Consider the following 26650-nt stretch of genomic DNA (forward strand, 5'->3'; position numbering starts at 1 on the left):
TATGGGTTTAGAGTCATTGTGATGTCTAAAACAGACATTTCTGAATTCTTCTGGTGGTTGGCCATTTACTTTATGGAGTGTAGGATACTTCCGACTAAAATTTTAGAGCTAAACATCTAGGTCTACTAACTTTGAATATTTGTTTTCATCACAATACGGTACACATCTGAAAATACCCACCATGCAATACATGAAAACTAAGAACCAACTGTGAAGCTAGAAAACCTTCATCAAGGTATCATGTAAGACCTGGTAAGACTTTTCTCCCCTAATATTTCCCTTTGACTTTTCAGAGGTCCCTGCTAAAGGGATGGGACATAGATATTTAAGCACATCTTATTCTTTGGGTATAATTAAAAATTATCTTTTGGCTTTTCTAATGGCTTTGAAATATCAAGCAAGAAAGTTCTGGATCAATAAAAAAAAACTATAAAGACAAAAGAGACTATTACCTCATTCTCCCTCATGTAAGAGAAATTTAACTAGGAAATTTCATTCTTCTCGATTAATATATGATGAGACTGAGCTATGGACATTGGATATAGGACAATGCTTTTAACGTTGAAAGGAGGAATCCAGTAGGATTCAGATATCCCACCCAACTCTTGTAGTCCTGGGACCCAGCCCTGTATTTAACATTTAAAAGAGAGAATTGCCATTCATAATGCATTGGGAATGGTACTAAAGAGAAAATGTCTAGCACCAAAAACTGTACACATTTCTAAGATAGGTAATTTGTCCAATATGCCACATTCCACACACTGACATATACTGTCCTATAAAGACATTTACACTTCATATTTATGCTCTTACGTTGCTGATTTGCAGGGCATTAATATGAGCCTGCAGCATGACTGGCGTGTCAGAAGGAATGGTGATGTTGGTTTTATCTCTATTCCATGCTTCTTGATATAGTTTCTGTGGAGAGAAGGGAAGTATTAATTTAATACAGTGATAAAAAGTAGATATCTGAAACATTAAGCCTTAAAAACCTGGAAAAATGTTTTTAATGTTTATGATGGTTAATTTTATGTGTTAACTTAGCTAGGCCACAGTACCCAGATATTTGGTCAGACTTTTTTTTTTAATGTTTGTTTATTTTTGAGAGAGAGAGAGAGAGAGAGAGAGAGGGAGGGAGAGAGAGAGGGAGGGAGAGAGAGAGAGAGACAAAGCATGAGCTGAAGAGGGGCAGAGAGAGAGAGGGAGACACAGAATCTGCAGCAGGCTCTGAGAGGTCAGCACAGAGCCTGATGTGGGACTCAATCCCACAAACCATGAGATCATGACCTGAGCTGAAGTCGGTCACTTAACTGACTGAGCCGCCCAGGCACCCCTGGTCAGACTTTTATAGATGTTTCTGTGAAGGTATTTTTTTTTTTAGAAGAGATTAACATTTTTATCAGTAGACTTTGGTAGAGTACCCTCTGTAATGTGGATGGGGCTTGTCCAATCAGCTGAAGCCGTTAATAGAAAAAAGACTGACGTCCGCAGAGCAAGAAGGAAATCTGTCAGCAGACTACTTTTGTACTTGAACTGCAACTCTTCCCTAGGTCTCCAGCCTATTCTGCAGACCGTAGATTTGCCAGCTTCCATAATCATATGGCCCAATTCCATAAAATAAATCTCTCTTCGTGTGTGTGTGTGTGTGTGTGTGTGTGTGTGTGTGTGTGTGTGTGTATACACAGATATAGGCTACAGAACTATCTACATCTCTCTCATAAACATATATATGCACACATATATACATATATCTATACCTATACATATCTATATCTCCTATTGGCTCTGATTCTCTGGAGAACCATGGCTAATACAATGTTATACCATTTAAAATGCAGCATTATGCTACAGATTTTTTTTAATGTTTATTATTTTTTGAGAAAGAGAGAGCATGAGTAGGGGGGGACAGAGAGAGGCGGGGGGGGGGGGCAGAGGATCCAGAGTGGGTTCTGTGCTGACAGCAGAGAGCCTGATGTGGGGCTGTAACTCACAAACTGTGAGTTCATGACCAGAGCCGAAGTCAGGTGCTTAAATGACTGAGCCCCCTGGGCACCCCAATATGCTACAGGCTTTAGTATTTGATAGGTGTTAAAGAAATATTTGTTCTAATTTGCATCTATCTTTACCAAACTAGTCTTTACCAAACTAGCAGATTCTTAGAGTTGCTCTTGTTAGTAAGTCTTCCAAGAGGAACAGGCCACTTGCTCTGTTTGGGTGGCATCATCTGAAAACAGTCCCACGAAAGGAATGCTTGGTAACAGGATGGTTCTTACCTCACTTATTTGCAGAGAATTGGCTTTGGCCAGTACAACATCTGGAGTGTCAGCAATGCTAGTGAATTTCAAGGCTTCTGGCCGTGTTTTATAAAGTCTTTCATTCACCAGGTCTTGAGCATTCCTCACCCTCTTCATTTCTACCGAGCCTTCTGGCATCCAGCCAATGCCACGTAGCCACTCCAGATCTGACTTATATACACTCTACAAAGATGTTAGGCAGAAATTAGGTTCCACGGTTAGACACACCATCTCATAATTGAAAAATCAAGTACATGGGATTGAGGGGTTGATGAGCATAGTAGATGGTATTCAAAAAAAAGTAGGATCTGAGATTTATAGGGCTCCAGGGTTTTAATATCAATGATAGAGTAATTTTTAAAAGCAGAATTATATACACTAGCTGTGAAGAGGAATAAAATCATAATGCTGAGTTTCATGATAATTATTTGATATTTCCAAAAAATTATAGAACTGAAAAAAATTTTAAAGGAAATTTTGTTGAATCTCATTCCGTTTTAATCCTGTAATAACTGACTGAAGGAAATTTTGTTTAATGTTTTAGCTGTAGCACAATAGTGGTAATTATTTCAAAAATATTCAGATAATTTATGTTTATCTGCAATATATTTTCATTGCCAGAAAGTATAAATGACATGAAGAAAACAGTCTGGAACCTAGGTCACAGAATAAAAGACCTGGCGTAAGTAGGGCTCTTCATCTATACTCTTTGATTCCTATGACATAACTCCTGAAGATGGATTATGTATTAAACAATGTGAGTGGTGTTCTCCTGGGCTGTGCAGTGCACACTCTATGACTCTATCTGTCCATGGTGGGGTCTACCCATAGGGGCACTGCCTGGACAATTAATAAAGCTAAGTCCTCTCCTTCCATCTTTCCCAAAGTTTGTGTTACGTACATCACTCTGCAGTTCATAGGCCTTCTTTGCTTGGATAATGTCGTTTTGATCAGGTAAACATGTCCAGTGATGCAGGTAATTTCGATAATCAATGTCACTGACCAAAGTCTGACATTGCTTGGCCATCACGATGCCTAACATGTCCACTGGGCTGGAGAACTTGGTCTTCCACTTTTGGAATTCCTTTTTGTACTCCCTTTCACTTTGAATCTTCCCTGCATGTATGGCACACATAATCCTGGGGTCATCTTCTATGCTCTGGGCTCCAATGTGGTGGCCCTTTTGTCTTTCATATGCTTCTTTGTATTTGTACTACAATGAAAGAAATATCAGTTTAGAAACCAAGTTTGAAGACCGTATACACGCTGACTACAGAAAACATGAACATCCGCAAGCAAACGGATAAAAATTTCATATTGCAAACATTTTGGCATCTCTGAATAATTTTAAATTCTTTACACTATCATAAGCAAAAGTGTAGTATATTCATATACCTTCATTGGTGAAGCCCTTCCCTGAGCAACTCTAGCTACAACTCCAAACTGTACTATTCTTCTCTGTGACAACAAACGGAAAACGTCTTACAAAGTAAGAAGCAGGAGTGGGGATATGTGTGGAAATAATTGTGAAATGTGGCCCACCAGCAGCACAGTGGCTGTTCAGCAATGTGAGTCCAGAGGGGGTAAGATGGAGGGCACTTACATCACTGGCAATGTCCCTTGAGGCCTTGGCCCTTTTGATGGAAATAGCATCAGCCCTCAGATCATAGTCCTTCATCTTTGATTCATCCCATCCCTTGGTGTAAAGTTTCTAGGTGGAGGATGATACACAACAGAAAAAGAAAATTGTTTCAGAAAGTTAATAGGTCAATTCCAGACAGGAAAGTGTAAGGTGGAAAAGTATTGTGAGGAATCCTAGAAAGGCTTAAAAGACAATCAGGAAACCTCTTACTTGGCTAATATTGGCAGAGTTGCTCTTGGCCAGTAGGATTTCTGGGGTGTCCGGCATCACGTGGATGGAGGACTTGTCAGCATTCCAAGCCTCTGTATATAAATGCTATGGGGGAAAAGGAGTAAGAACCTCTGTTAGTGCCCATGTATTACAGTTGTTTTCAAATTTAACACATTTTACTGTAGAAAAGCCTTTTTAAGGCTATTTGGAGGCGAGGGAAGCAAAAGGGTAGTGGGGAGAGTGAAATATGACAATATTTAAACTGCCATATGACAGATTCATAGCTAATATGAAGCTATATACTGGTCTTAATTATTATTTTTTTCTGTGAATCTCACCCTTACTCATATGACCTCCAAAGATGGAGCCTGCCTATAGAATTATGATGCAGCAGAAATCCATTAACACAGAGTTAATCCCAAATTCAAGCCCAAATCCACTATGTCCAAGCTGTGTAATCTTGTGAAAGGTACATAATGCCTCATATTCCTCATTTCTAAGAGCTGGATAATCATATTTTTTCTGAGTGCTTTTTGGTTTTTTTTAAACCTACTATTTTTTTTTAAGTTTATTTATTTATTTTGAGACAGAGAGAGAACTGGGGAGGAGCAGAGACAGAGGGAGAGAGAGAGAGAATCCAAAGCAGGCTCCTCACTGTCAGGAACTGTGAGATCATGACCTGAGCTGAAATCAAAAGTCAGATGCTTAACCAACTGAGACACCTAGGTGCCCTTACTAAGTGCGTTTTGAAGATTAACCATAACATATGTAAAGTGTCTGAGTCATAGTAGGCACTCAAAAGATTTTACGGTGTTTCCTATTGTTATTATTACTGTGGTTGCTGTGATGGGTATGGGATAAAATAGAATTCCTGGAGTTTTAGTACTTCAAGCTTTGGAGTTCACTGAGAGTCAATTTCATATTCTGCACTGAGCACCCAATCTCACTACCCTGAATGTCTGGAAGATGTCCAGGCAGGTGTGGAAGAATTCAGGTACATTAAATTCAACCTAAAATGTGCACATTAAAAACCCATCCATTGGATAAAGAATGATCCCAGTATCAATAAATAGATTGCTAGAACTCTGAAGAAAAAAAGTGATTATTTATCTTATGTAATGATACTGAAACAGCAGTAGCAGCTCACTTCTCAAAGAGGTTCTCACTTCTCACTTCCACAACCTAATACGGAAGGGCAAACCAAGCAACTATTTTGAGTTGTTCACGTTCAAAAAGTCAGTGTGGTGCTGCTATAAACACTGTGTTTCCCAGACTTCAGAACAACATGCTAAAAGGCCGTATATTCCTTGCAGGATAGATAAAGAGAAGTCAATGGTTTGAGTCCGCTATGCCTAGGAGAATGTACAGGGCAAAGTAATGTATGTGTGGATGTCTCCAGGTCACTGCTCAAACGAGTGTGTCCATTACTCCAGAGAAATTACCCCAGGCTATGCTTCCTCATGCACACAGAGAATTAGGGGACACAGTGTTGAGAAGAACATGAAGGTCCAACTAGAAATCAAGCAGATGCTCTGTTGAAGACGGGCATGAGAATCAGGCCCATTACATCCCCCTTGTCTGGAAACTCTTCAGGGCATTTCTCACTTTATGAGCCAAATCCATGGAAGGTATGACTCAGGAAATGGAAACAATTGCATACTCACTTTGCTCATCGTCAGGGCATTATTCTTTGCCAGGACAATCTCTGGGGTGTCTGTAATGCATGTGAATTTGAGCTGGTCTGCAGGCTGGCGGTACTTCCTTTCACTCAGGATTTCTCCAGCTCTTTTCACCTTCTCGACTTCTACAGAGCCAATGGGCACCCATCCAATGCCTCTCAGCCACTCGAGATCAGACTTATAAATAGCCTGAAAATGAAATAATGTCAAATATTTATAGAAGTTACCTAGACAGCCTGGTGTCAGATCTTGAGTTAACATGTACAGATAATGTATAATTCTGAATCTTACTTATATGAATTTCTGGGAAGACCCACAGGATTGACTTACTTTGGTGTAGAATGGCTAGCCAAACACTTTGTCCCTGAAGGCAGCTAATGTTTTCTAGTTTAAAGACTCATAAAATCTGTGCTCACTTTGGTAGCACATATACTACCAAACCATTTTAAGGAAATTAGTGACTGCCCCCTGATAGAAAGTATTTATTCTCTGATTTGATTGCCTATACTTCCTTGTGCATCAATAATACTCTGTTAGAATACAGCTTGTTCCTGTCCCATTGGGCAGTGGCCTTCACAACCAGCCATATAACATAAAGATGAACACTACTGGTTGACTACATGTTGAATTAATGTGTTTTCTGGGGACAACAAAAAGGGCATCATTTGATTCTATATACATGCTTCTAAACAAAGAGTACACGTATTTTTACTCTTGTTTATCTTATCCTCAATTCCCTTTCTTGTTATAGTTCAAGAAGATATTTTATCCGTCTTTAATTTTTCTTCTTTGAATTTAAGTAATTGGCTAAAGGAGCATTTTTCTCATAAGTAAAGGTAACAATTCTTTTTTTTTTTTTAATTTTTTTTTTCAACGTTTATTTATTTTTGGGACAGAGAGAGACAGAGCATGAACGGGGGAGGGGCAGAGAGAGAGGGAGACACAGAATTGGAAACAGGCTCCAGGCTCTGAGCCATCAGCCCAGAGTCTGACGCGGGGCTCGAACTCACGGACCGCGAGATCGTGACCTGGCTGAAGTCGGACGCTTAACCGACTGCGCCACCCAGGCGCCCCAAAGGTAACAATTCTTTTTGTTTGTATGGCTCTTTGGGAAATTTCCTTTTTACAATGCCACTATTTTTATCAGTCTTTCAAAAGTGACAGTTGTCAGAGCCTGATCAAAAAAAACAAGGAGCTACTATACCAATGAGGTAGCACTTGAGTCCCAAGGACAATCTACTGGCTGACAACAAAAATGCCTCACGTATTTCTAGAGAGCTATTGTTTTCAGCTTCTTAGAAAAATTGTCTCAATCTGTACAATTCATTCTTAAACTTCCTTGCGCAAATAACAGAACGTTATCAGAAAAATGATAATACAATCAATTCATTTGGAAAATTAGGTTGTGTTAAACCATCGATTCTGAACCTGGCATCAATGTACTTGAATAGAAAAACATACTATCTTTATTTTTATTAAACTCTAATTGAAATACAATATTTGATTATAAATATAGGCTATAGATCATAATAGCATTAATACTATATAAGACTTTGTCAGCAATAAAAATCACAAATATTTTCATATCCTATTACAGTTGTTGCAGACATCTTGAGATATTTATGCTTCTTCTTTGAAATTAAACTAGTTCTTATACCCAGTGCTACATTTTTTAAGTCTTGAAAATCATGTCTATTCACTACATCATAGATTATGTTAAATATATATGTTTTTTATTTGAGAGAGAGAGAGAGCATAAATCTCAAGCAGGCTCTATGCTCAGTGCAGAGCCAGACATGGGGCTTGATCCACGACCCAGGGATGACAACCTGAGTGGAAATCAAAGAGTCAGACACTCAATGGACTAAGCCACTCAGGTACCCAAAGTTTAATATTTTCATAACCATATTTCAATGTGATCAGTTTCTTCTGAAACATACATATGTTGCATTTTATGCATTTCATGACATTGTCTTGAGAAGTTGTCCATAGGTCTCACAGGATGCCAAAAGATTCCATGGCATAAAAAAAGTTAGAACTCCCTTAAAAAAATCTTTTAAATGTGCTGATGGGTCAGCACCAAGGAAATAATCTGCCACATGGACCTTCCCTATCCCCCAAAGGAAAAAAAAGGTAATTAACCTAATTTGACCTCCTTCCCTTTCCCCTAAGGGAAGGTGACCTTGTCTGAAACAATCCTTTCCATTCTTTTGCTAATAACCTCCTTGCCTTTATCCTCCCCCCTATAAAAACCCTTTTTTTTTTTTTTTCCTTACAACTCTGGAGTTACCCTCTACTTGCTGTATGGATTGCTGCCCATTAATGAATTGTTTAATAAAGGCATTTAGATTCAAGTTAAAATCAACAAAAATAAACACATGCTGATGAATATTAGGCCCACTCACATCACTCTGAAGGTCATATGCCTTCCGAGCCTGTATGACGTCATTTTGATCAGGCAGACAGATCCATTCATGTAGAGGATGTTTGTAGTCTATGTCGCTTACAAGGACCTGACACTTCTTGGCCAACACCAATCCCAGCATGTCCACTGGGCTGCTGAATTTGGTCTTCCACTTCTCAAAGTCCTTCTTGTACTCCCTGTCACTTTGGATCTTGGCCACATGGATGGACCACATTATCTTGGGGTCATCCTCAACATTTCGAGCCCCAATGTGATGACCAAGCTGTTTGCGGTAGCCTTCCTTGTACTTGTACTAAAAAAAGAAAAGAGATATGAGTTTGATAAGAACATCTCATTTATATAACATTTTATAGTTTCATACACACATTATTTCTTTTGATTTTTCCTTTCACTAGTGTGAGAGAGAAAGGCTAATATTATCAACCCCATTTTATAAAGTAGAAACCTGAAGCCTAGAGGAATTTTAGCTGATTTGTTCACGATCACATCACAAGTAGGTGACATTCAAGTAGAGAGCTTCTAGTTCTTAATATTTTTCCGTTCTATTAAACTATATTACCTACTTCACATTTGATTGCTTAACAAGGAAATGTAAAACATCTTGTACATTCTAAAAAAACATCTGCTTAAAGATGTGGCTTTTTCCTAAAAATGTATTAAGAATATTTTAGAATCTATCTTTTAGAATTTATACTGAATGTCCTGATCAAGAGAATGGGCTACATTTAGATGATCTCACCAGAAAATATCTTCCTGTTAGGTCACTGAACTTTCACCATGAAAGAGTCATGCCTTGGGTTACTGTTCCATACTTTTAGAATTCAAGAACAACGTGTTATGATTCATCTTATCATAAGATGATCATAGTGTGGACTTTTCCAGCTGTTTTACAGCCAGAGAATGTTTTGATAATAGAAGGAATGAAGCCTAAGTCTAAGGCATGGGGCCCTCCCAGAAGAAGGAAAGCCTGGATTTGGGTCCTCAGGAGCCATGGTACAGAATAAGGATACCAGATACTCTCAGGAGATGTTTCGCATGAGAAGGAAAAGCTACAGAGAAGAGAACAAGCTTCTCGTCTCAATTTGTTCTTACAACCAGTTTGGGGCATCTTCAGAGTTACATCTCACTAAAAGTTACAAAGGATGAGACAAAACTCTAAAACACATCTGTCATCTAGTCTTCCTTTGATGCCAGAATGGATGGAAGTAGCGGGAAAGAACTCACATTTATATTGGCTGATGTACATGTTCTTTCAATGTCTTCTACAAACATCCACAGCATTTGCTGCTCAACTTCTAAGGCTCAAAAATATGAACCCATTTTTAGGGTCTATAAAACCCTCATTTTACAAGAAAATACCTCTAACCCCAACTGATTAACAGGTATCATCATGGACACATCATCTTGTGGTTTGCTTTGTTTTTATTGGCAACTTTGTACATGGTGGAATCACCAAATGAAATTGAGACTTGTAGGGACAACCAAAATTCTGGCAAGAAAAATTATAAAAGCTGCCATTTAGGAAAATCTCTAAGAAATGCCTCTTCCAAAAACATCAACTTACATCGCTAGCGATATCTCTTGAGGCCTTGGCTGCCTGGATTGGGATGGCATCCAAACGCAAATCATAGCCTTCCTTCCTGGACTCTTCCAAAGCAAGTTTATAGAGTTTCTGTAGAAAAGAAAGTCATTAATCATTATTCCTTTCATTAAAAAATAAAGCAGGTTATTATTAAATTTTCCCTGTCCTCATTTAAACTATAGAAAGAAATCCATAAAAATCAAATATTAGGTGGGTTTCTACAAAATTGCTTTGTAGGTGCCTAAGGATTTTAAGGCACATGTTCTAAACTTGGAGGTTTTATTAATTGGTAAGTTTAAAACACACACACACGCACACACACAAATTATCTTGGGGGGAGATCAGCCTGTGGTTGCCAAAATTTTGTTTTACCGAACAAGAATATGTAAAAAAAAAAAAAATACTATTTACTATCACCATTATAATATAAAAGAAAACCATCTTAATACTAAACAAGGAGAAAGAATAAGGACATTATCTTCAAATTGAATATATTTGAATGTATGAAAAACTCAACATGTTATATATATTTTTTATCATTTTGCTATGGACTATCATCACAGACCATGATCAATATGTAGAGCAGGGTTTCAAACAATCACCCTGATGAAAATACTAGTCCTAAGAGAGATGCCTAGAAAAATACTTGCAAAGAATTTGCTTAAAGGGTAATGCTTAAAGGGTAACCAGAGCATTACTGAAACAGCAGAATACCAGAGGGCATGACACCTCACTGGGTTCCAACAGTGCCTCCTAAATAGCTGTTTAATCAAATAATGGCTTGATACCCACACTGACCTGTAGGAGAAGACATCAGGAGTGTAATTCCCATTGAACTATTTCTCCATAAGCATTCCATTCCCTGCTACCCTGTTGCTACAAGGCTGGCTACTTTGTGGACCTACCACACAGTCCGAAATTGAAGCAAGAGAGAACTCTATTCTACTGACGTTACTTTGGAGTGTGTATAAGTCAAACCATGTCACTTAGGAAACCGTTACAATAGTTCATTTTTGCCTTTCTGTTCATTATATGATCAATAGTTTACTCACATCACTGTAGTTTATTCGGTTGAGTTTGGCTAGCATGATTTCTGGGGTATCTGGCATGACATGGATTGTTTTCTTATCATTGTCCCAGGCTTCAGTATATAAGCGCTATGAAGAAAGAAATTAGAAAAATTATTTTGGCATTCAAAGATGCTTTTCTTTTGATATGTGTCAGTCACCTCTCCTCTATACGAAGTAGAAATAAAATTACTTAAGTTGAATCAATTCCTACTTTTCATGTAGATAAATTACTATTTCCCAGAGTATTTAGCTTACTAGTTTACTATTTCATTGACTTGGTTGTTACTGTTTCTTATTAAAATTCTTTAGCAGTTCTGAAAAATATAAATGGGTTGCAGTATTTAAAATCTGTAATTATGAAATAATTATAGTGCATAGTATTTTTAACAGCTTAATATTTTGAAGTATTAAGTAACTATGGTATTATAATGGAAAAATCATTTACAAAGGTATCATAAATCCTATAGGAATTATAGGAATGCTGTAACATGTCAGAATTTTTACCTTTTTCGATGGTAAATTCCTCTACCTAACAGTGAGGAATAAAAACTCACCTTACTCATGTTTATAGCATTGCTCTTTGCCAGCACCTGCTCTGGAGTGTCAGTTATGCTGGTAAATTTCAGGGTCTCCGGACGCTGACGGTAGATATTATCACTCAGTATCTCTGCGGCCCTCTTGGCTTTAACCACTTCCACGGAACCAATCGGAACCCAGCCAATGCCTTTCAACCATTCAAGGTCTGACTTATATAAATTCTGCAAATGAACAGATAGGAAACACATTTACTAATTAGAATTTTAGATTCATAGTCACAAAATGCCTATTAGGGAAATACAAAGTATTTGTGAACAAATAAAGCTCCCAGCATAGCTGATCACTCATTTAAAAGTATTATTGAATCCTGAGAATATTTTTCCCCCCTGAGCATTTTTTGGTACAGAGGATTATACCAATATGATAAAAGAACTTTTGTAAAATGTAGAAGACACCTGCCCTTGAGGGTAGTACACGATTTTTACACAGAAATAGAGCTTCTCTAGCTCTGAAAAACATGCTCTAACTGGGTGTTGTATGTAAGTGATGAACCACAGGAATCTACCCCAAAAACCAAGAACACACTTCACACACTGTATGTTAGCCAATTTGACAATAAATTACATTAAATAAAAAAAAATAAAAAAGAAAAATGTGCTCTAATAGCTCCCAGTAAGACCCCACACTCAGACCAATGCTGCTGCAGTCACAAAAACTCTTTTGCCTTTTTTAAAGGAAAAGAGGTGAAATTTAACTACAGTAATGAGTTTCAGCATATAGTAATGTTAACCTTTGCAAGTCACGCTCTCACATTTTTAAAATGGAGATATAATTGACATGTAATATATTAGTTTCAAGTGTACCACATAATGATTTAGTATATGTATAGACTGTAAAATGATCACAATAAGTCAAGTTAACATCTCTCACTACACATAGCTGCACTTCTGGTGTGTAAAAAGAACTTTAAAAAAAATCTTTATTTCCACTTTCAAAATCACAAAATATCAAGTGTGTAATGTGGTGTTGTAAAGATAATATATATTTCTCTATTCATTTTATTTTACTATCACTAGTACATGGTAACTGTTAACAAGAATTAGACGATTGGTTTTGAAAAAGACAGTAATATATTAGTATATGTGCTGCCGAAGCGAGCACAAAAAGACAGTAATATATTAGTATTTCCCTGTCAGTAGGTAGAAAATATGAAATGTTTGTTAAAATGATTTAGTATAATATACTTCTGTTCCCACTTTTTCCACCTCCCTCCATGCCAACATGTATTTCTCTCTCTTTAAGCCAAAAATATGCAGCTATATACTTCTGAGGACTAAGTTTCACCTAACTCATGCAAAGGAAGCCTGAATTACTAGGAAGAAATGTACCTATATATATAATTGATAATATATATTTTATTTCCTCTTTTACATATGACTTTGGGGGGGGGGAACTGTGAAATAAACTGTAGTGCTTCCAATAGGAAACTCTTTTTAAACATTTAATGGTATATTGTTTAAAATATACAAATAAATTCCAGTCTCCTGGCACTAGTCAGAATTTAAGGACATGTTTCAGATCTTCTTTTAACATGCAGAACCAGCATCAGGGATACTCACATCACTCTGGAGGTCATAAGCTTTCCGAGCCTGGATGATGTCATTCTGGTCCGGCAGGCAGGTCCATTCATGCAGAGGATGTTTATAGTCCACGTCACTGACTAAGGTCTGACATTTCTTGGCCAGAACGATACCAAGCATGTCCACTGGGCTGCTGTATCTGGTCTTGTATTTCTCAAATTCTTTCTTGTACTCTCGGTCACTCTGCACTTTGGCGATGTGGAGAGACCACATTATCTTGGGGTCATCGTGTACTGCTCGGGCACCAATGTGGTGACCCAACTGCTTACGGTAAGCTTCTTTGTATTTGTACTGAAAGAGAAACCAGTAAATAAGGAGGGAGCACCAAGGGCTATTTCCTGTCATTCTTTTTGTGATGAGGCTTTTCTATGAAATCCTCAAGACGCTAGGGTACATTCAACATGTGCTGAGATGCTACACATTGGAAAACGCTTACTTCCAATGAAAAGGATGTTGTGCTAATTTGCACATTTCTACAGAATAATTCCACAATGATCACTTTATATGATGCTAAAAATCTTTTTTGATAAAAAGAGACTAAAAAGTGAACTTTGAGTGAGTTCAATTGTAGTGATAAACAGTGTCTCAGAAGTTGGTCATATGGGTGGACTCAACTGAGATTTTCCTAATCTTTTTTCTAGGGCATTCTGAGAAATAATTTTCCTCTGCACAAATAGTCTGGGAGCAGTAGTTTAAAAATGGGTGAATTTTGTTGTTTGATAGGTTTAGAGTTTCAGTTTTGCAAAATGAAAAAGTTCTGGAAGTCTGTTGCTCAATAGTGCGAATACACTTAACATTGCTGAACTACGTACTTGAAAATGGTTTAGACAGTAAATTTTATATGTTTTTAAACCATGATTAAAAAGAAAAGCCTACAAAAATGGACAATTTCTACTATTCAGATTAATATTTAAGTTGTCCAGGAATCTGATATCTTCACTTTTAAGGTAAAGGAATATGCAGACATATCTTTTTTGCTATCCTATGTCCTTCCTCGAATCAGGAGGGAGAACTCCATTAAATCCCGCTCCTTTCCTGGTATCTTTGTCTTGAGTGTATCCTGAGGAGAGCTCATGAGGTGTTATGAGCTACTAGCTCAACATATGTCCATCTAGCCTTAATGAAGGTACCCAATCTTATTAAACAAAGACCAAAGGACAGGAATCAAAGGAACTACATTCCAGTTCAGACTTTGTCTCAATGATGCTTGTGATCTTGGGCAGGTTACCTACTGTCTCAAACCCTAATTTATTTGCCTGTACAGTGAAGGCAGTTAAGGTGGAAGACTACAGATCCATGGATGATGACTATAGAGACATCCATCTGTGTTTCCCTGCACAGAGGGCTGGCCTGTTGGTAGCAAAGGGAAGGACTTGTTCAGCTCTTACATCACTGGCAATGTCTCGGGAGGCCTTGGCAGCCACAATGGGAATGGCATCACTTCTCAAGTCATAGCCTTCTTTCTTGGCTTCTTCCATGGCCTGGCGATAGAAGTTCTGAGGAAAGAAGTAGCAACATTCATTCATTCATTTGTTCATATATATATATATATATATATATATATATATATATATATATATTATTTATTTTGAGAGAGAGAGAGAGAGTGCACAAGCAGGGGAAGGGCAGAGAGAGGGGAGAGAGAGAATCCCAAGCAGGCTCCATTCTGTCAGTGCTGAGCCTGACACAGGGCTTGATCTCACAAACAGTGAGATTACCGACCTGAGCTGAAATCAAGAGTCAGACACTTAACTGACTACCTACCCAGGTGTCCCAGAAATAGTAGCTTTTAGATGTAATACTTTCACTCTAAAATTGTATTTTTGTCCAAAGAAGACTGCTTTGGATGCAGAATTAACTGCACTAATATGTTCAGCTTTAAATCTTAAACACACACACACACACACACACACACACACACACACACACACACCTCTTTCTTTTACGTTCTATTTATCCAAGCTATTTAAGCTGAGATTTTACATCTGGCAGGCTTTAACACTGCAAGTTCTCTTTACACAAATCCTTACAGATTTTAGACGTGAAATCAATAGCTTTCAAATGTGTTGGATTGTTCAGCCCTTGCTCTTCTCATCAAACAGCCAAGAAGTGTTGATTTAACTCCAAATTTGAGTTAGGGACAATTTTACTAGCAAAGAATATGATTACATAATACACAACACCACCTTAAATATGTATGTGTCTACAACCAAACAGTGCTGAACTAAGGATAATCTGTTCCTGAATGGCTTTGTTAATATTGATTTGCTCCATAATTAATTTTTTATTTAAAAATTTTAATTATAAATTGTTAATTTATTAGTTAAAAACACAAAACTAATTAAAATATATTTGATAATTTATTCTGTAAATTGGAAAAACACCCACTATTCAGTTTCTACGATAGGATAGATACACATAGAAGGTGGAATGCAGATGCTGTGGCAACACAGTTTGAGAACCAGTACATTAAACAAATCATCTATACTAGAAGTCTTCATTCAGCATTTTTTGCTTGTGAGCCACCCACAAGAATTTGACCAAATCCTATATACTGTTAAGATAAATTTAAAATAATTGCTAATATTGTTTTTTAATTAATCAATAATAAAGTATGCATTGTGATAATTTTTAAACATAAAAAGTAAAAATTTATCGGATCTCTTAATGTTACTTTTGTGATTTATAGGAAATCACAGTACCTTGGTTGAAAACCTTGAAAACGGTTTTGGTGGATATTAATGAATTAAATTGTTTGGCAGATTTTTTGTTTTTTTTTAAATACACTCAGGCATGTACCACATTAACTGCTGGAACAGGTATGCTTTCTTTTTTTCCTCTTTTTAGAAATAAAATCTTTAAAAAATCTTATCTGGTCAAATATTTTAATGTATGTTTTAATATTTAAAAATGTATATTTTCCTTATTTTGAAAAACTTCAAACCTACAGAAAAGTTTTAAGAATAGTACAATGGGGGCGCCTGGGTGGCTCAGTCGGTTAAGCGTCCGACTTCGGCTCAGGTCATGATCTCGCGGTCCGTGAGTTCGAGCCCCGCGTAGGGCTCTGGGCTGATGGCTCAGAGCCTGGAGCCTGCTTCTGATTCTGTGTCTCCCTCTCTCTCTGCCCCTCCCCCGTTCATGCTCTGTCTCTCTCTGTCTCAAAAATAAATAAAACGTTAAAAAAAAATAAAAAAAAAAAAGAATAGTACAATGAACACCCAGCTACCCAATTATTAGCACTTTTGCCATATTTATTTTCTCTTTCTCTTTTATGTGTGTATGTTTGGCATGTATATTTGTTTTTTTAAATCTTATTTTCAATTATAAGAACCAATTAAGGGTAAATTGTAGACATCATGGCTTTCACTTTTAAATATTTAAAGCATATATTGCCCAAGAAAAAGGTCACTTTTACACAACCACAATATATTTATTAAATTTGGGAAATTTGATATTGACACAATACTCTTATCTAATAGACAGTGAATATTCAAATTCCACCAACTGTCCCAGTAGTGTCCTTTATAGCAATATTGTTTGTCTACCCAGAATCCAACTCAGGAGCACGAGTGGCATTTGACTGTTCTCGCAGATTTTTAGGCCTTTAATCTGTGCTTTTTGTTTGAAAGTTAAAGAAGAGTGGCTAAGAAAGAGGAAGTGGACACCACTGAGGGCAGGGCCCCTCAGGCAGGTAATTTAGAAGAGTAGGGAAGGGAAGCCCTCCCTGTTAAAGTGATTTGTTTATAACACCGCAAGCCAGAGTACCCACTGGAAAGACTTTGTGTTACCTCAAGGACACCTGAAGTTGGAAGGTAGCTCATCTTTATACCCCAAAACAGAGACATAGTTCTTAAAGTGGTCTATGATGGACTAATTTAATCTTTAATTTCAGTTTCCTCCCTTTCCTCTTTTAAGAGAGTTACTGCTTCAGAGCAAGTAGATGCAGAACCTGTAGATAGTTCTGGAAAAGGATTTAGAAATTGCTTATGGTTTTAAGGGCAAAACAACAATGACCTACAATTCTTCAGGGCTTTATGTTTCTTCCTACTCTATAATGTTCAGTATTTTGTCACTGTTGAGGCTGCATGAAGACAAAATTTTAAATGTAAGGAAAAATTTTAAACATGTGGCAGAAATAGTGAAAACGAATTGCTTCATCATTACCCCCATTCTCATGTTAGATTGAATTAAAAATATTGGAATAATGTCTGAATTTAAAAAATTTTTTTTCAACGTTTATTTATTTTTGGGACAGAGAGAGACAGAGCATGAACGGGGAAGGGGCAGAGAGAGAGGGAGACACAGAATCGGAAACAGGCTCCAGGCTCTGAGCCATCAGCCCAGAGCCCGACGCGGGGCTTGAACTCACGGACTGCGAGATCGTGACCTGGCTGAAGTCGGACGCTTAACCGACTGCGCCACCCAGGCGCCCCATTTTTAAAAAAATTTTTTTTTTCAACGTTTATTTATTTTTGGGACAGAGAGAGACAGAGCATGAACGGGGAAGGGGCAGAGAGAGAGGGAGAATAATGTCTGAATTTTAAATATGATGCAGAGATATTTAATTTTTAAATGACTTGGGTCTTAGAAGGAACTTATTACATGTTTTTAATGTAGATTATCAATACATGACAAATTACATTCTTCCCAAGATTTTACAAGGAAAAGCTGAAACAAAATTAAGAATAAATTGGATACATTTAAGCTAAAATCCCAAGGGCATTTGATCTTCTTAAAAAATTCTAAAATGTTTATTTCATAACTGGAGAGTCAAATAGTTTGCCTATTATATTTTTCCTTTGAGGACTCTGTCCTTCTGCAGAAGTGGAAAAAATGTGTTTAAATCATCTCATGTCTTTAGGCCAAACAAATTGATTTATTTCATTCTTTCAACATTTGAAAAAGATGCAGGGCTTCAAAGAAGAGAACGCTTTGGTTACCATCAAGACTATGTTTTAAAGTTTGTTTGGTAAGTAATTTACCCAAGAGAACTAGAATAGGTAAATGAGAATTTGAGAGAAAAAAAAGATGTGGTTGCTTTGTTTTGTTTACATTTATTGAGTATGGAATGAAGGTAACAATTGGGTTGAGAAAAAATTCAAGTGAGCCATTATGAAATCTAATCTTCAGAAGACAGTCCTTAGGCAATTAACATGATCATGCCATTTTAAAGAAAATGAATCCAGCTGAAAATTGCAGAAATAAAAGCCTAATTTCCTCTCAGCAGCTAAAAAACAAAAACAAAAACAAAAAAAACACCTACCTCATCTGACCTCATTTTAACAAAAGGCAGAGGCTTAAAAGCGTCATTATAGTTTGGGGTAGAAACTAACTTCATCTGTCTGGGGTGAGACAGACCTCTTGGGAATAGCTCAACGAACAGAGAAGCTCTATGGCCAAGAGAAAAATTGTTCGTTCAAAAAATGACTGAAGCCAAGACCAAGCAAATACTTATGATCAGGCTTGTCCTCGGGTCTGTTTTACAATGTTAGAGGGAGGGAAATCGTACCCTCTTCATTTCACTTGTCACTTGTCACGGTTAAATGAAGCATGACTCTTCTTTAGGGCTGATTATAAATAAAAGTAGTCAATACAGATAAAAGAATGAAGATGGTCAAGTCTTGAAAATGGGTGCTTAATTTTCCAGTGTTCTCAAACTGAAGAAAAGTCTCCCCCCGCCCTTTTTTTTTTTTTAAACGAAGACACACAAACGTGTGAGAAAACAATCTCTTCTTGAATAAACCAGTAATTGTTGATTTTTGGCAAGTACAACTGGGCAAGAAGTTGTCCCTGCAGCAGTATTTCTGGACTGCAAAGATATGTGATGACATGTTTAGTGAGGCTGGAGATAACACATAAAAAATATATTTTATTGTCTTCAGGCAATTTTGAAATGGATGGACTTGAGGATTCTCATTTCAGTTCTTGTAAATAAAGCTCAAGTGATTTTGAGTATATTAAACAAATCTAATTTGCATGGTAACAGGAAGAAGTTAAAGTTTATTAAGCAACTATTTGTGCCAGGCCCTACGTTGGGCATATTATATATACTACCTTATTCAGCCACCACGAAAATTCTTCAAGATAGGTATTTTTATCCCATTTTCACAGGTGAGGTAACTGAGGAAAAACTCACAGAATACTGAAGTGCTAATCTGATACATAGCAATCATTTTTTTAATTAAAATTATAATGAATTTCAATCATTAATAGTTGACTTTGATTGTTTTCTTTCTCCTCCTGAGATGCAGATATTTTTGTATTTATCTACTTCTGTATCATTTTATGTATCTACTTTTTGAAAAATGGCACATATATTCAGGGTAAGGTGACGGGCATAAAAAATCAAAACTAAGCCAACCGGTGCACATGAGAATTAAATCCATAATTCTAACGTTTTTACTACATCAGCAAAAAATCAATGTGGTCAGACCAAGAAAACAAAACAAATGGTCTTACCTCACTGTAATTTATTTTATTTTGTCTTGCCAACATAATTTCAGGTGTATCAGGCATGATGTGAATTTGGGTCTTGTCTTTGTCCCAGGCTTCTGTGTATAAGCGCTGTGAATGATCAACAGGTTAATGAATGAGAAAAACAATGTTGTAAATAAGAGTTTCTAATTTAGAGTTCATGACAAAGTTGGAAGCCAAGCTCCTCCCTATCTATGCTGTGTACTTTATACCAACACTCCAAATCTCTTTGCTATTACAAGATATTTATTGCCACTAAATGGAAACATAGACTAAGATATGAAAAGAAAACCTGTGTGTGTGTTTTGTTACACTATCACCTCCAATTATAAGCAATTATTTTCCAAGCATACATACCATATGCACTGTGGTTACATTAAATCCTTCCCAAGGTTTTGTTTGTTGTTTGTTAATGGCAAATGTAACTGGATATGCCATCTCCAGATTTCTTTTTGATGAATGTTATGGAGATTCACATTGACTTGCTAGTTTTGAACTCACTTAGATAAATACCCAATGGGAAAGAAACCTTGATATCAAACCATGTATTACTCTCATTGACTTCAAACAAACTGAACACCAAACACCTGTCCTATTCTTAGCTCTGGCTCTTTCACAAGAGATGTCACAGCAGAAATTCCCACATACATTTTTGGAATCCTAACGTAACTGAATAGAAAATGCAACCAAACCACTAAAGACAATATGGCAATTGTAAAACAATTAAAAGACTAAATTAACCATAGAAATTCTCAAGGGCATATGGTTCTACTTTAGTTTCCCCCAAACTGGGGACTCACCTTGTTCATATTGATGGCATTGTTCTTGGCCAGCACCTGTTCCAAGGAATCAGGCACACTGGTAAATTTCAGCGTGTCTGGAGGCTGGCGGTAAATGTTGTCACTCAGTATCTCTGCAGCTCTCTTGCACTTGACCACATCCACAGACCCAATGGGGACCCAGCCAATACCTCTCAGCCACTGTAGATCTGATTTGTAAATGTTCTGGTGAGATCAAACACAAAAGCAAGTCTTAGTTAAGCTGTTATGACACTTGATTTTAAAAACTAAAGAAAAAGACTGAAAAATTTGGGGTGCCTGGCTGGCTCAGTCAGAGAAGCACATGACTCTTGATTTCGGGGTCATGAGTTTGAGCCCCATGTTGGGTATAAAGGTTACTTAAAAATTAAAAAAAAATTCTTAAAATAAAAAAGACTGAAAAGCTTTAATAGCTAAACATCATGTCTATGTCTTTTTCAAACATGAAGCCCAGGGGCACCTGGATGGTTTAGTTGGTTAAGCAACTGACTCTTGATTTTGGTTCAGGTCATGATCTCACTGTTTGTGAGTTTGAGCCCGGCATCAGGCTCTGCACTGACAACACAGAGCCTGCTTGGGATTTTCTCTCTCTCTCTCTGCCCCTCCCCTGCTCTCTCTCTCAAAATAAATAAATAAACATTAAAAATATAAAATATGAAGCCAAATTAAATACACTTTCATGGGATCGTGTTCTCTCTAAAAGAAAAGCAAAGTACAGTGAATGAGAGGTGGAGAGAAAAAATGTTATTACTTCTGAGGGCTCTAACTAATCCTAGACCATTATCTATGTATCACTGTGTATTACCATCGTAAGCATGGTCACTGGTGGTATACAACGGGTCTTAGTACTCACATCACTCTGGAGGTCATAGGCCCGCCGAGCATGGATGACGTCATTCTGGTCAGGCAGGCATGTCCACTCGTGCAGGTAGTTCTTATAGTCTATGTCACTGACTAAGGTCTGGCACTTCTTGGCCAGGACCACCCCCAACATGTCCACTGGGCTGCTGAACTTGGTCTTCCACTTCTCAAAGTCCTTCTTGTATTCCCTGTCACTCTGGATCTTGGCCACATGCATGGACCACATCATCTTGGGGTCATCTTTGATGTCTCGGGCTCCGATGTGGTGGCCTAGTTGCTTGCGATAACCATCTTTATATTTGTACTGAAAAGTAGTCATAAAGGCAAACATGTTAGAAAGGGCTAAAATCTTATTATTAAACATCATTATTTTAAATTTGGAACTATCTGAATACCAACTTGTTTCCTTATCCTAAACTCTGACTTGACTTCACAACAATACTCTAATGGGAAGACAAGGCCAACTACATACTTCTAAGGTTTTGCAGACATTAAGTCCCTGGGGAAAAAAAAAAAAAAGGGAGCAACACTTCCAGAAAATCAACTGGAAGCATAAACTACCTTTTGTTTATCTTGGGCCAGTGAAATCACTAACCCAGAAATTTTACATTTGATTTTGAGAAGGCTACTTCCCAGGCCACAGGTATCATATTACCTCCTTTGCCCACCCCTCCCACCTCCCAAATCTAGCTCTGTTGACTTTCACTGCACCACCTTCCTCCCTAAAATGGGCTGGCTTGCATTTTCTATTCAGCTCTATATCCTGCTCTGTTGGAGATCAAATTTGGCTGGGGTTTCTTGGGATTCTTCAAGTGAGAAAGCAGATTATATAACTACAAGAAAGCATTTTAGTTGTGGTGATGGTGGTAAGTGCTGAATGGATATTTTCTCTTCATTTTAGGAAATAACATCACACAAATCCTAATGTATATGTATAATTCTTCATCGAAGGACTCACTTCTTTCAGAGAGAGCAAGAAAAGAAATGAGGATCACCATTTTACTGTTTTTGGTTGTCTTTGTTTTTCTGTTTTCGTTTAAAAAGAGCTCAAAAGGAATCACTTAAGGTAATTTTCCAAAGAAAGAGTTGGCAAAGATCCAGAGCAAGATTAAGGAAAGGTACATTTTCATGGGGCGCCTGGGTGGCGCAGTCGGTTAAGCGTCCGACTTCAGCCAGGTCACGATCTCGCGGTCCGTGAGTTCGAGCCCCGCGTCAGGCTCTGGGCTGATGGCTCGGAGCCTGGAGCCTGTTTCTGATTCTGTGTCTCCCTCTCTCTCTGCCCCTCCCCCGTTCATGCTCTGTCTCTCTCTGTCCCAAAAATAAATAAAAAACGTTGAAAAAAAAATTTAAAAAAAAAAAAAAAAAGGAAAGGTACATTTTCCTAGACCTGGCTGAACCAGGTCTTTTTCTGATATTGAGCCAACACATGTAACCAAATTATTATTTTTTTCTCTTCTGGCATTTTCTTATTTCTATAAGAAATATCTATAATTGTAAGATATGAATAACTATAGATTCAAATTCAATTTTATAATAAAGTTTAGGACACCACCTCCACCTATGGGACCTGAATATTAAAGTTTTTGGAGTTAAAAATATAAAAGAGCTTTTTCCAGTGAAAAACATTTTTTTTTTCATTTAAGGCACAATATGTGTGCTTTAACTGGCACATAGATTCATCTCCCTGCTGTACTAATGATCATTTGCTCCCAATCCTATCCAGCCATGTACATACATGGAGTGTGGCTACTCACATCACTGACGATGTCCCTGGAGGCTTTGGCCGCCACGATCGGGATGGCATCACTTCGCAGGTCATAGCCTTTCTTCTTTGCTTCTTCATTGGCGAGTTTATACAGAGTCTATAGAAAGAAAGTCAGAGTGAAAGTAAAAGGTTTGACAGCAACAATTTAGAGATTATTAAGTGACATTCCAAGTAATTTTAAAAAGGAGAGGGTCTGTAAACAACTAAATTTCCAGCAATTTTGAAAGTAAATAAATTATATCTTACTGAAAAAAACCCATACACATAGCTTTAGAAATCAATGAGATCAATGGATATTTACATCGAGTGATATTTTAATCCATCATAGATGTTAAAAATTAATATATAGCATGTAGTTTGTTATATTATGCATATTAACATATGTTAATGTAATCTAGTAATCTAGATCAATTTACAGACCAATCTATACCTATTTCTAAGTGAAAAATAATTGCAGAACAATGTTTAATATTGTTAGTTTACATATAAAATATATATGCTTACATACTTTCTTTATTGCTTAAAACATTTTCCACAATCATGTAATACTTTATAATGTTTAAAAAAGAAAGGTGGAAAAAACTGAAGTACAATTTAAAACAGCTAACTGGACTATAATCATGACTTTAAGATTCTAAATTTTATCTATATCATATTAGTAAAACATGTGCCTAAAGTAAATTGCATTTTACTTAAAAAAAACCCAGTGCTGTTAATAGAGAACACTTCTTTCCCACACCTGAAGCTTTCTTTCTATAGAAGAAGCTCAATTATTTTTCTCTGACCTTTCTCCTTTCTCTGCCCCTTTACTCTCTGCCTGTGAATCACGGACTTACCGATTTATTTAACTAGCAGGGATGGGATGACTAGACACTTCCCACTCAGCTCTGACCCGCTCCCTCTGGGACTAAGCCCAGCCCCTTCTGTCTCTCTGGGCTCTAAGCCCTAAGGCCTTACCCCTGAGGGGAGTGTAGCTAATTGCCCTTCTCTAGTGTGGCCTCTGACCAAATGGGAACCTAATTCTGAGGTTCAGTTAGGCTCATTTAGTTCTCATCCAAATGTATCCTTGAACTTAACTTTAGTTGTAAAAAATATGAGATTTCAACTTCTATTCATACTCCTTTGTTTTACCTCTCAGTTGTACTGAGGATCCAGGTAGGTAAAAGTTACATATTATCAGAGGTCCCCTTGGGCAGATTGCCAGATTTAGCAAATTAAAAAGATAGCAAGCCCAGTTGGACTTGTATTTTAGGTAAATGACAAATAGTGTTTCAGTGGAAATATTGGGTCACTAGTTTATCTGGCTATCCTACCCCCTTGGAGATGCAGAAAATACTACTCAGTCCCCTTGGCCCACACCAGCAATGGCTATAAACTAAAAATGCAACTTCAGTTTGCCCACGGAATCCTATAGCAGATAATATTCAACCTAGAAATAAAAGGCTAGATGGGCTGAGTGTTCACGTCACAGAGCCACAGGCACCATGATTGCTGTGGCACAGCAGCAACCTCCATAGAAGCAAGTACAGGAAAACAAACAGTGGCAACAATAAAACGTGTGGGGCCGCACCACAGGAGTTTGCCCTAACCTGGCTGTAGTTGAGCTGGTTCTGCCGTGCCAACGTGATCTCCGGGGTATCAGGCATTATATGAACTTGACTCTTGTCTTTGTCCCAGGCCTCTGTGTATAAACGCTGCCAAAGAAGATGTTGATAGAATACTATTTGAAATGGGAATTATAAAAAGTTAAGCATGATTATTATTAATCTAATTAGGAAAAACAAACCAAACTTGGATACAAGGTATTAAATTGGAGGTTTGAGTCTTAACACTAGTGATCAAAGTTAAAATTGGGAATAACAGAAATTAGAGGATTTCGAGTATATAATTTAGGAGATAAATATGACCCTACACACACTTCAATGGATAATTTTAACTGCACTAGTCATTAGAGTATGATAGCATCTTTTGACATCTTAGAGAAGCTTGAGGTAGCTGGGGCCCACCTTGTTCATATTGATGGCATTGTTCTTGGCCAGCACCTGTTCCAGAGAATCAGGCACACTGGTAAATTTCAGCGTGTCTGGAGGCTGGCGGTAAATGTTGTCACTCAGGATCTCCGCAGCTCTCTTGCACTTGACCACATCCACAGACCCAATGGGGACCCAGCCAATGCCTCTCAGCCACTGGAGATCTGATTTGTAAATGTTCTGTAAAGACGAAAATGGAAGAAACTCTTCAGCAAGACTTAAAAGATTTATGGTAAAAATGCCAATGCAATCAGTAATAACGTACAATACTGGTAGTTGTCTTTTCATGGAAAATAAGCTCATTGTGTTAGACAGACTAAAGGAGGCACTATGTTCAAAAATGACCCAGAAACATCTCCTAGCCATAACAAAAAGTGATCATATATTTCTGGTGGTAAGGACAGGACTGATCCAAATTACTGTCAGTTCAGTGAATGTTATTATAATGCCCATGTGTACAGGAAAACAATGCCAACCCAGAATGGGAGAAACCACAGATACATCCAACAATAGCCTACCAGTAAATAAAGGTGAGGCCTAGTCAAATGAAATTCTCTGCAGCTACTAAAAGTCTTATTTTAAAGGATATTGATGACTTGTACAAAGGTACTTAATATAACATTACACGAAGGAAAACATAAAACAACGTATGTGGATAAATTACATGAGCAGGAGTGGGCTTTTTCAGTGGTTGGATTATGTTGGATTTCATTGCCTTCTATGTATTTTTTCTTATATGTCAAAATATCTGTAGAGCACTTTAGAAATAAACAACAACAAAAAAGAATATATAACAATGATGTAGAGCCCCTGATACATTGAGGCAGAAATTCATGGCTTTAACACTGTCCGAGGCTCAGGGCAATTGTTGATCATTTCATTGGTCCAAGGCCCCAGATTCTTTCCACCAAGTTCTCAGCACAAGAAGGTGGACTTCTTGGGGTGCCTGGGTGGCTCAGTTGATTAAACATCCAACTTTGACTCAGGTCATGATCTCACGGTTCGTGCGTTTGAGCCCTGCATCGGGCTCTCTGCTGTCAGCATGGAGCACACTTTGGATCCCCTGTCCCCCTCTCTCTTCCCCTGCCCCACTCATTTTCTTTCTCTCTCTAAAAAATAAACATTAAAAATTTTTAAAAAAAGAAGATGGACTTCTTTCCAGAGTTGTCTTTCCATACCTTTCTCTCTTGATTTGTTGTTTTTAAACAAAAATCTGTGTTCTTTTTAAGTTTATTTATTTTTCGGGGGGGGGGAGGGGCAGAGAGAGAGGGAGACAGAGAATCCCAAGCATTCTCTGAGCTCACAGCACAGAGCCCAATGTGGGGCTTGAACTCCTGAATCGTGAGATCATGACCTGAGCTTTAATCAAGAGCTAGTATCTTAACTGACTGAGCCACTCAAGCATCCCTCTCTCAATTTATTTTACATAATTTCTCTAAGGATTTTTGTTAACCCATTAAGTATTAACTACTTCACAGCAAAGGAATTGGACCTTTGCCCAGCTCATTTGAAGGATTTTACCCATAACAGCAACTAAGAAAATACAGACTGATATTTTGCAGTCTACACAAAAAGCCTATTGGAATTGGCCTAATGGATTACTATGTGGATTGCCCCCTAAAT

General features: G+C 37.5%; 1 protein-coding gene across 41 annotated transcripts in view; it reads right to left on the reverse strand.

Annotated features, from left to right (window-relative positions):
* Nucleotides 1–26650, reverse strand: part of NEB (nebulin) — a 214320-nt gene that overhangs the window by 98812 nt on the left and 88858 nt on the right. For 39 of the 41 annotated variants that reach the window (XM_045033789.1, XM_045033769.1, XM_045033780.1 and 36 more), the window contains 18 exons: nt 25004–25207; nt 24587–24691; nt 22987–23094; nt 21225–21536; nt 20354–20557; nt 19539–19643; nt 14468–14575; nt 13059–13370; nt 11457–11660; nt 10885–10989; nt 9815–9922; nt 8231–8542; nt 5811–6014; nt 4147–4251; nt 3898–4005; nt 3196–3507; nt 2274–2477; nt 814–918 (listed from right to left, as the gene is read on the reverse strand). In XM_045033789.1, the coding sequence (XP_044889724.1) occupies nt 814–918; nt 2274–2477; nt 3196–3507; nt 3898–4005; nt 4147–4251; nt 5811–6014; nt 8231–8542; nt 9815–9922; nt 10885–10989; nt 11457–11660; nt 13059–13370; nt 14468–14575; nt 19539–19643; nt 20354–20557; nt 21225–21536; nt 22987–23094; nt 24587–24691; nt 25004–25207 (3225 nt within the window). The remainder of the gene's footprint in view (nt 1–813; nt 919–2273; nt 2478–3195; nt 3508–3897; nt 4006–4146; nt 4252–5810; nt 6015–8230; nt 8543–9814; nt 9923–10884; nt 10990–11456; nt 11661–13058; nt 13371–14467; nt 14576–19538; nt 19644–20353; nt 20558–21224; nt 21537–22986; nt 23095–24586; nt 24692–25003; nt 25208–26650) is intronic. The other 2 variants (XM_045033790.1, XM_045033808.1) reach the window with 2 other exon arrangements.

The sequence above is a fragment of the Felis catus genome, chromosome C1 (genome assembly GCF_018350175.1).
Source record: "Felis catus isolate Fca126 chromosome C1, F.catus_Fca126_mat1.0, whole genome shotgun sequence".
Lineage (NCBI taxonomy): Eukaryota > Metazoa > Chordata > Mammalia > Carnivora > Felidae > Felis > Felis catus.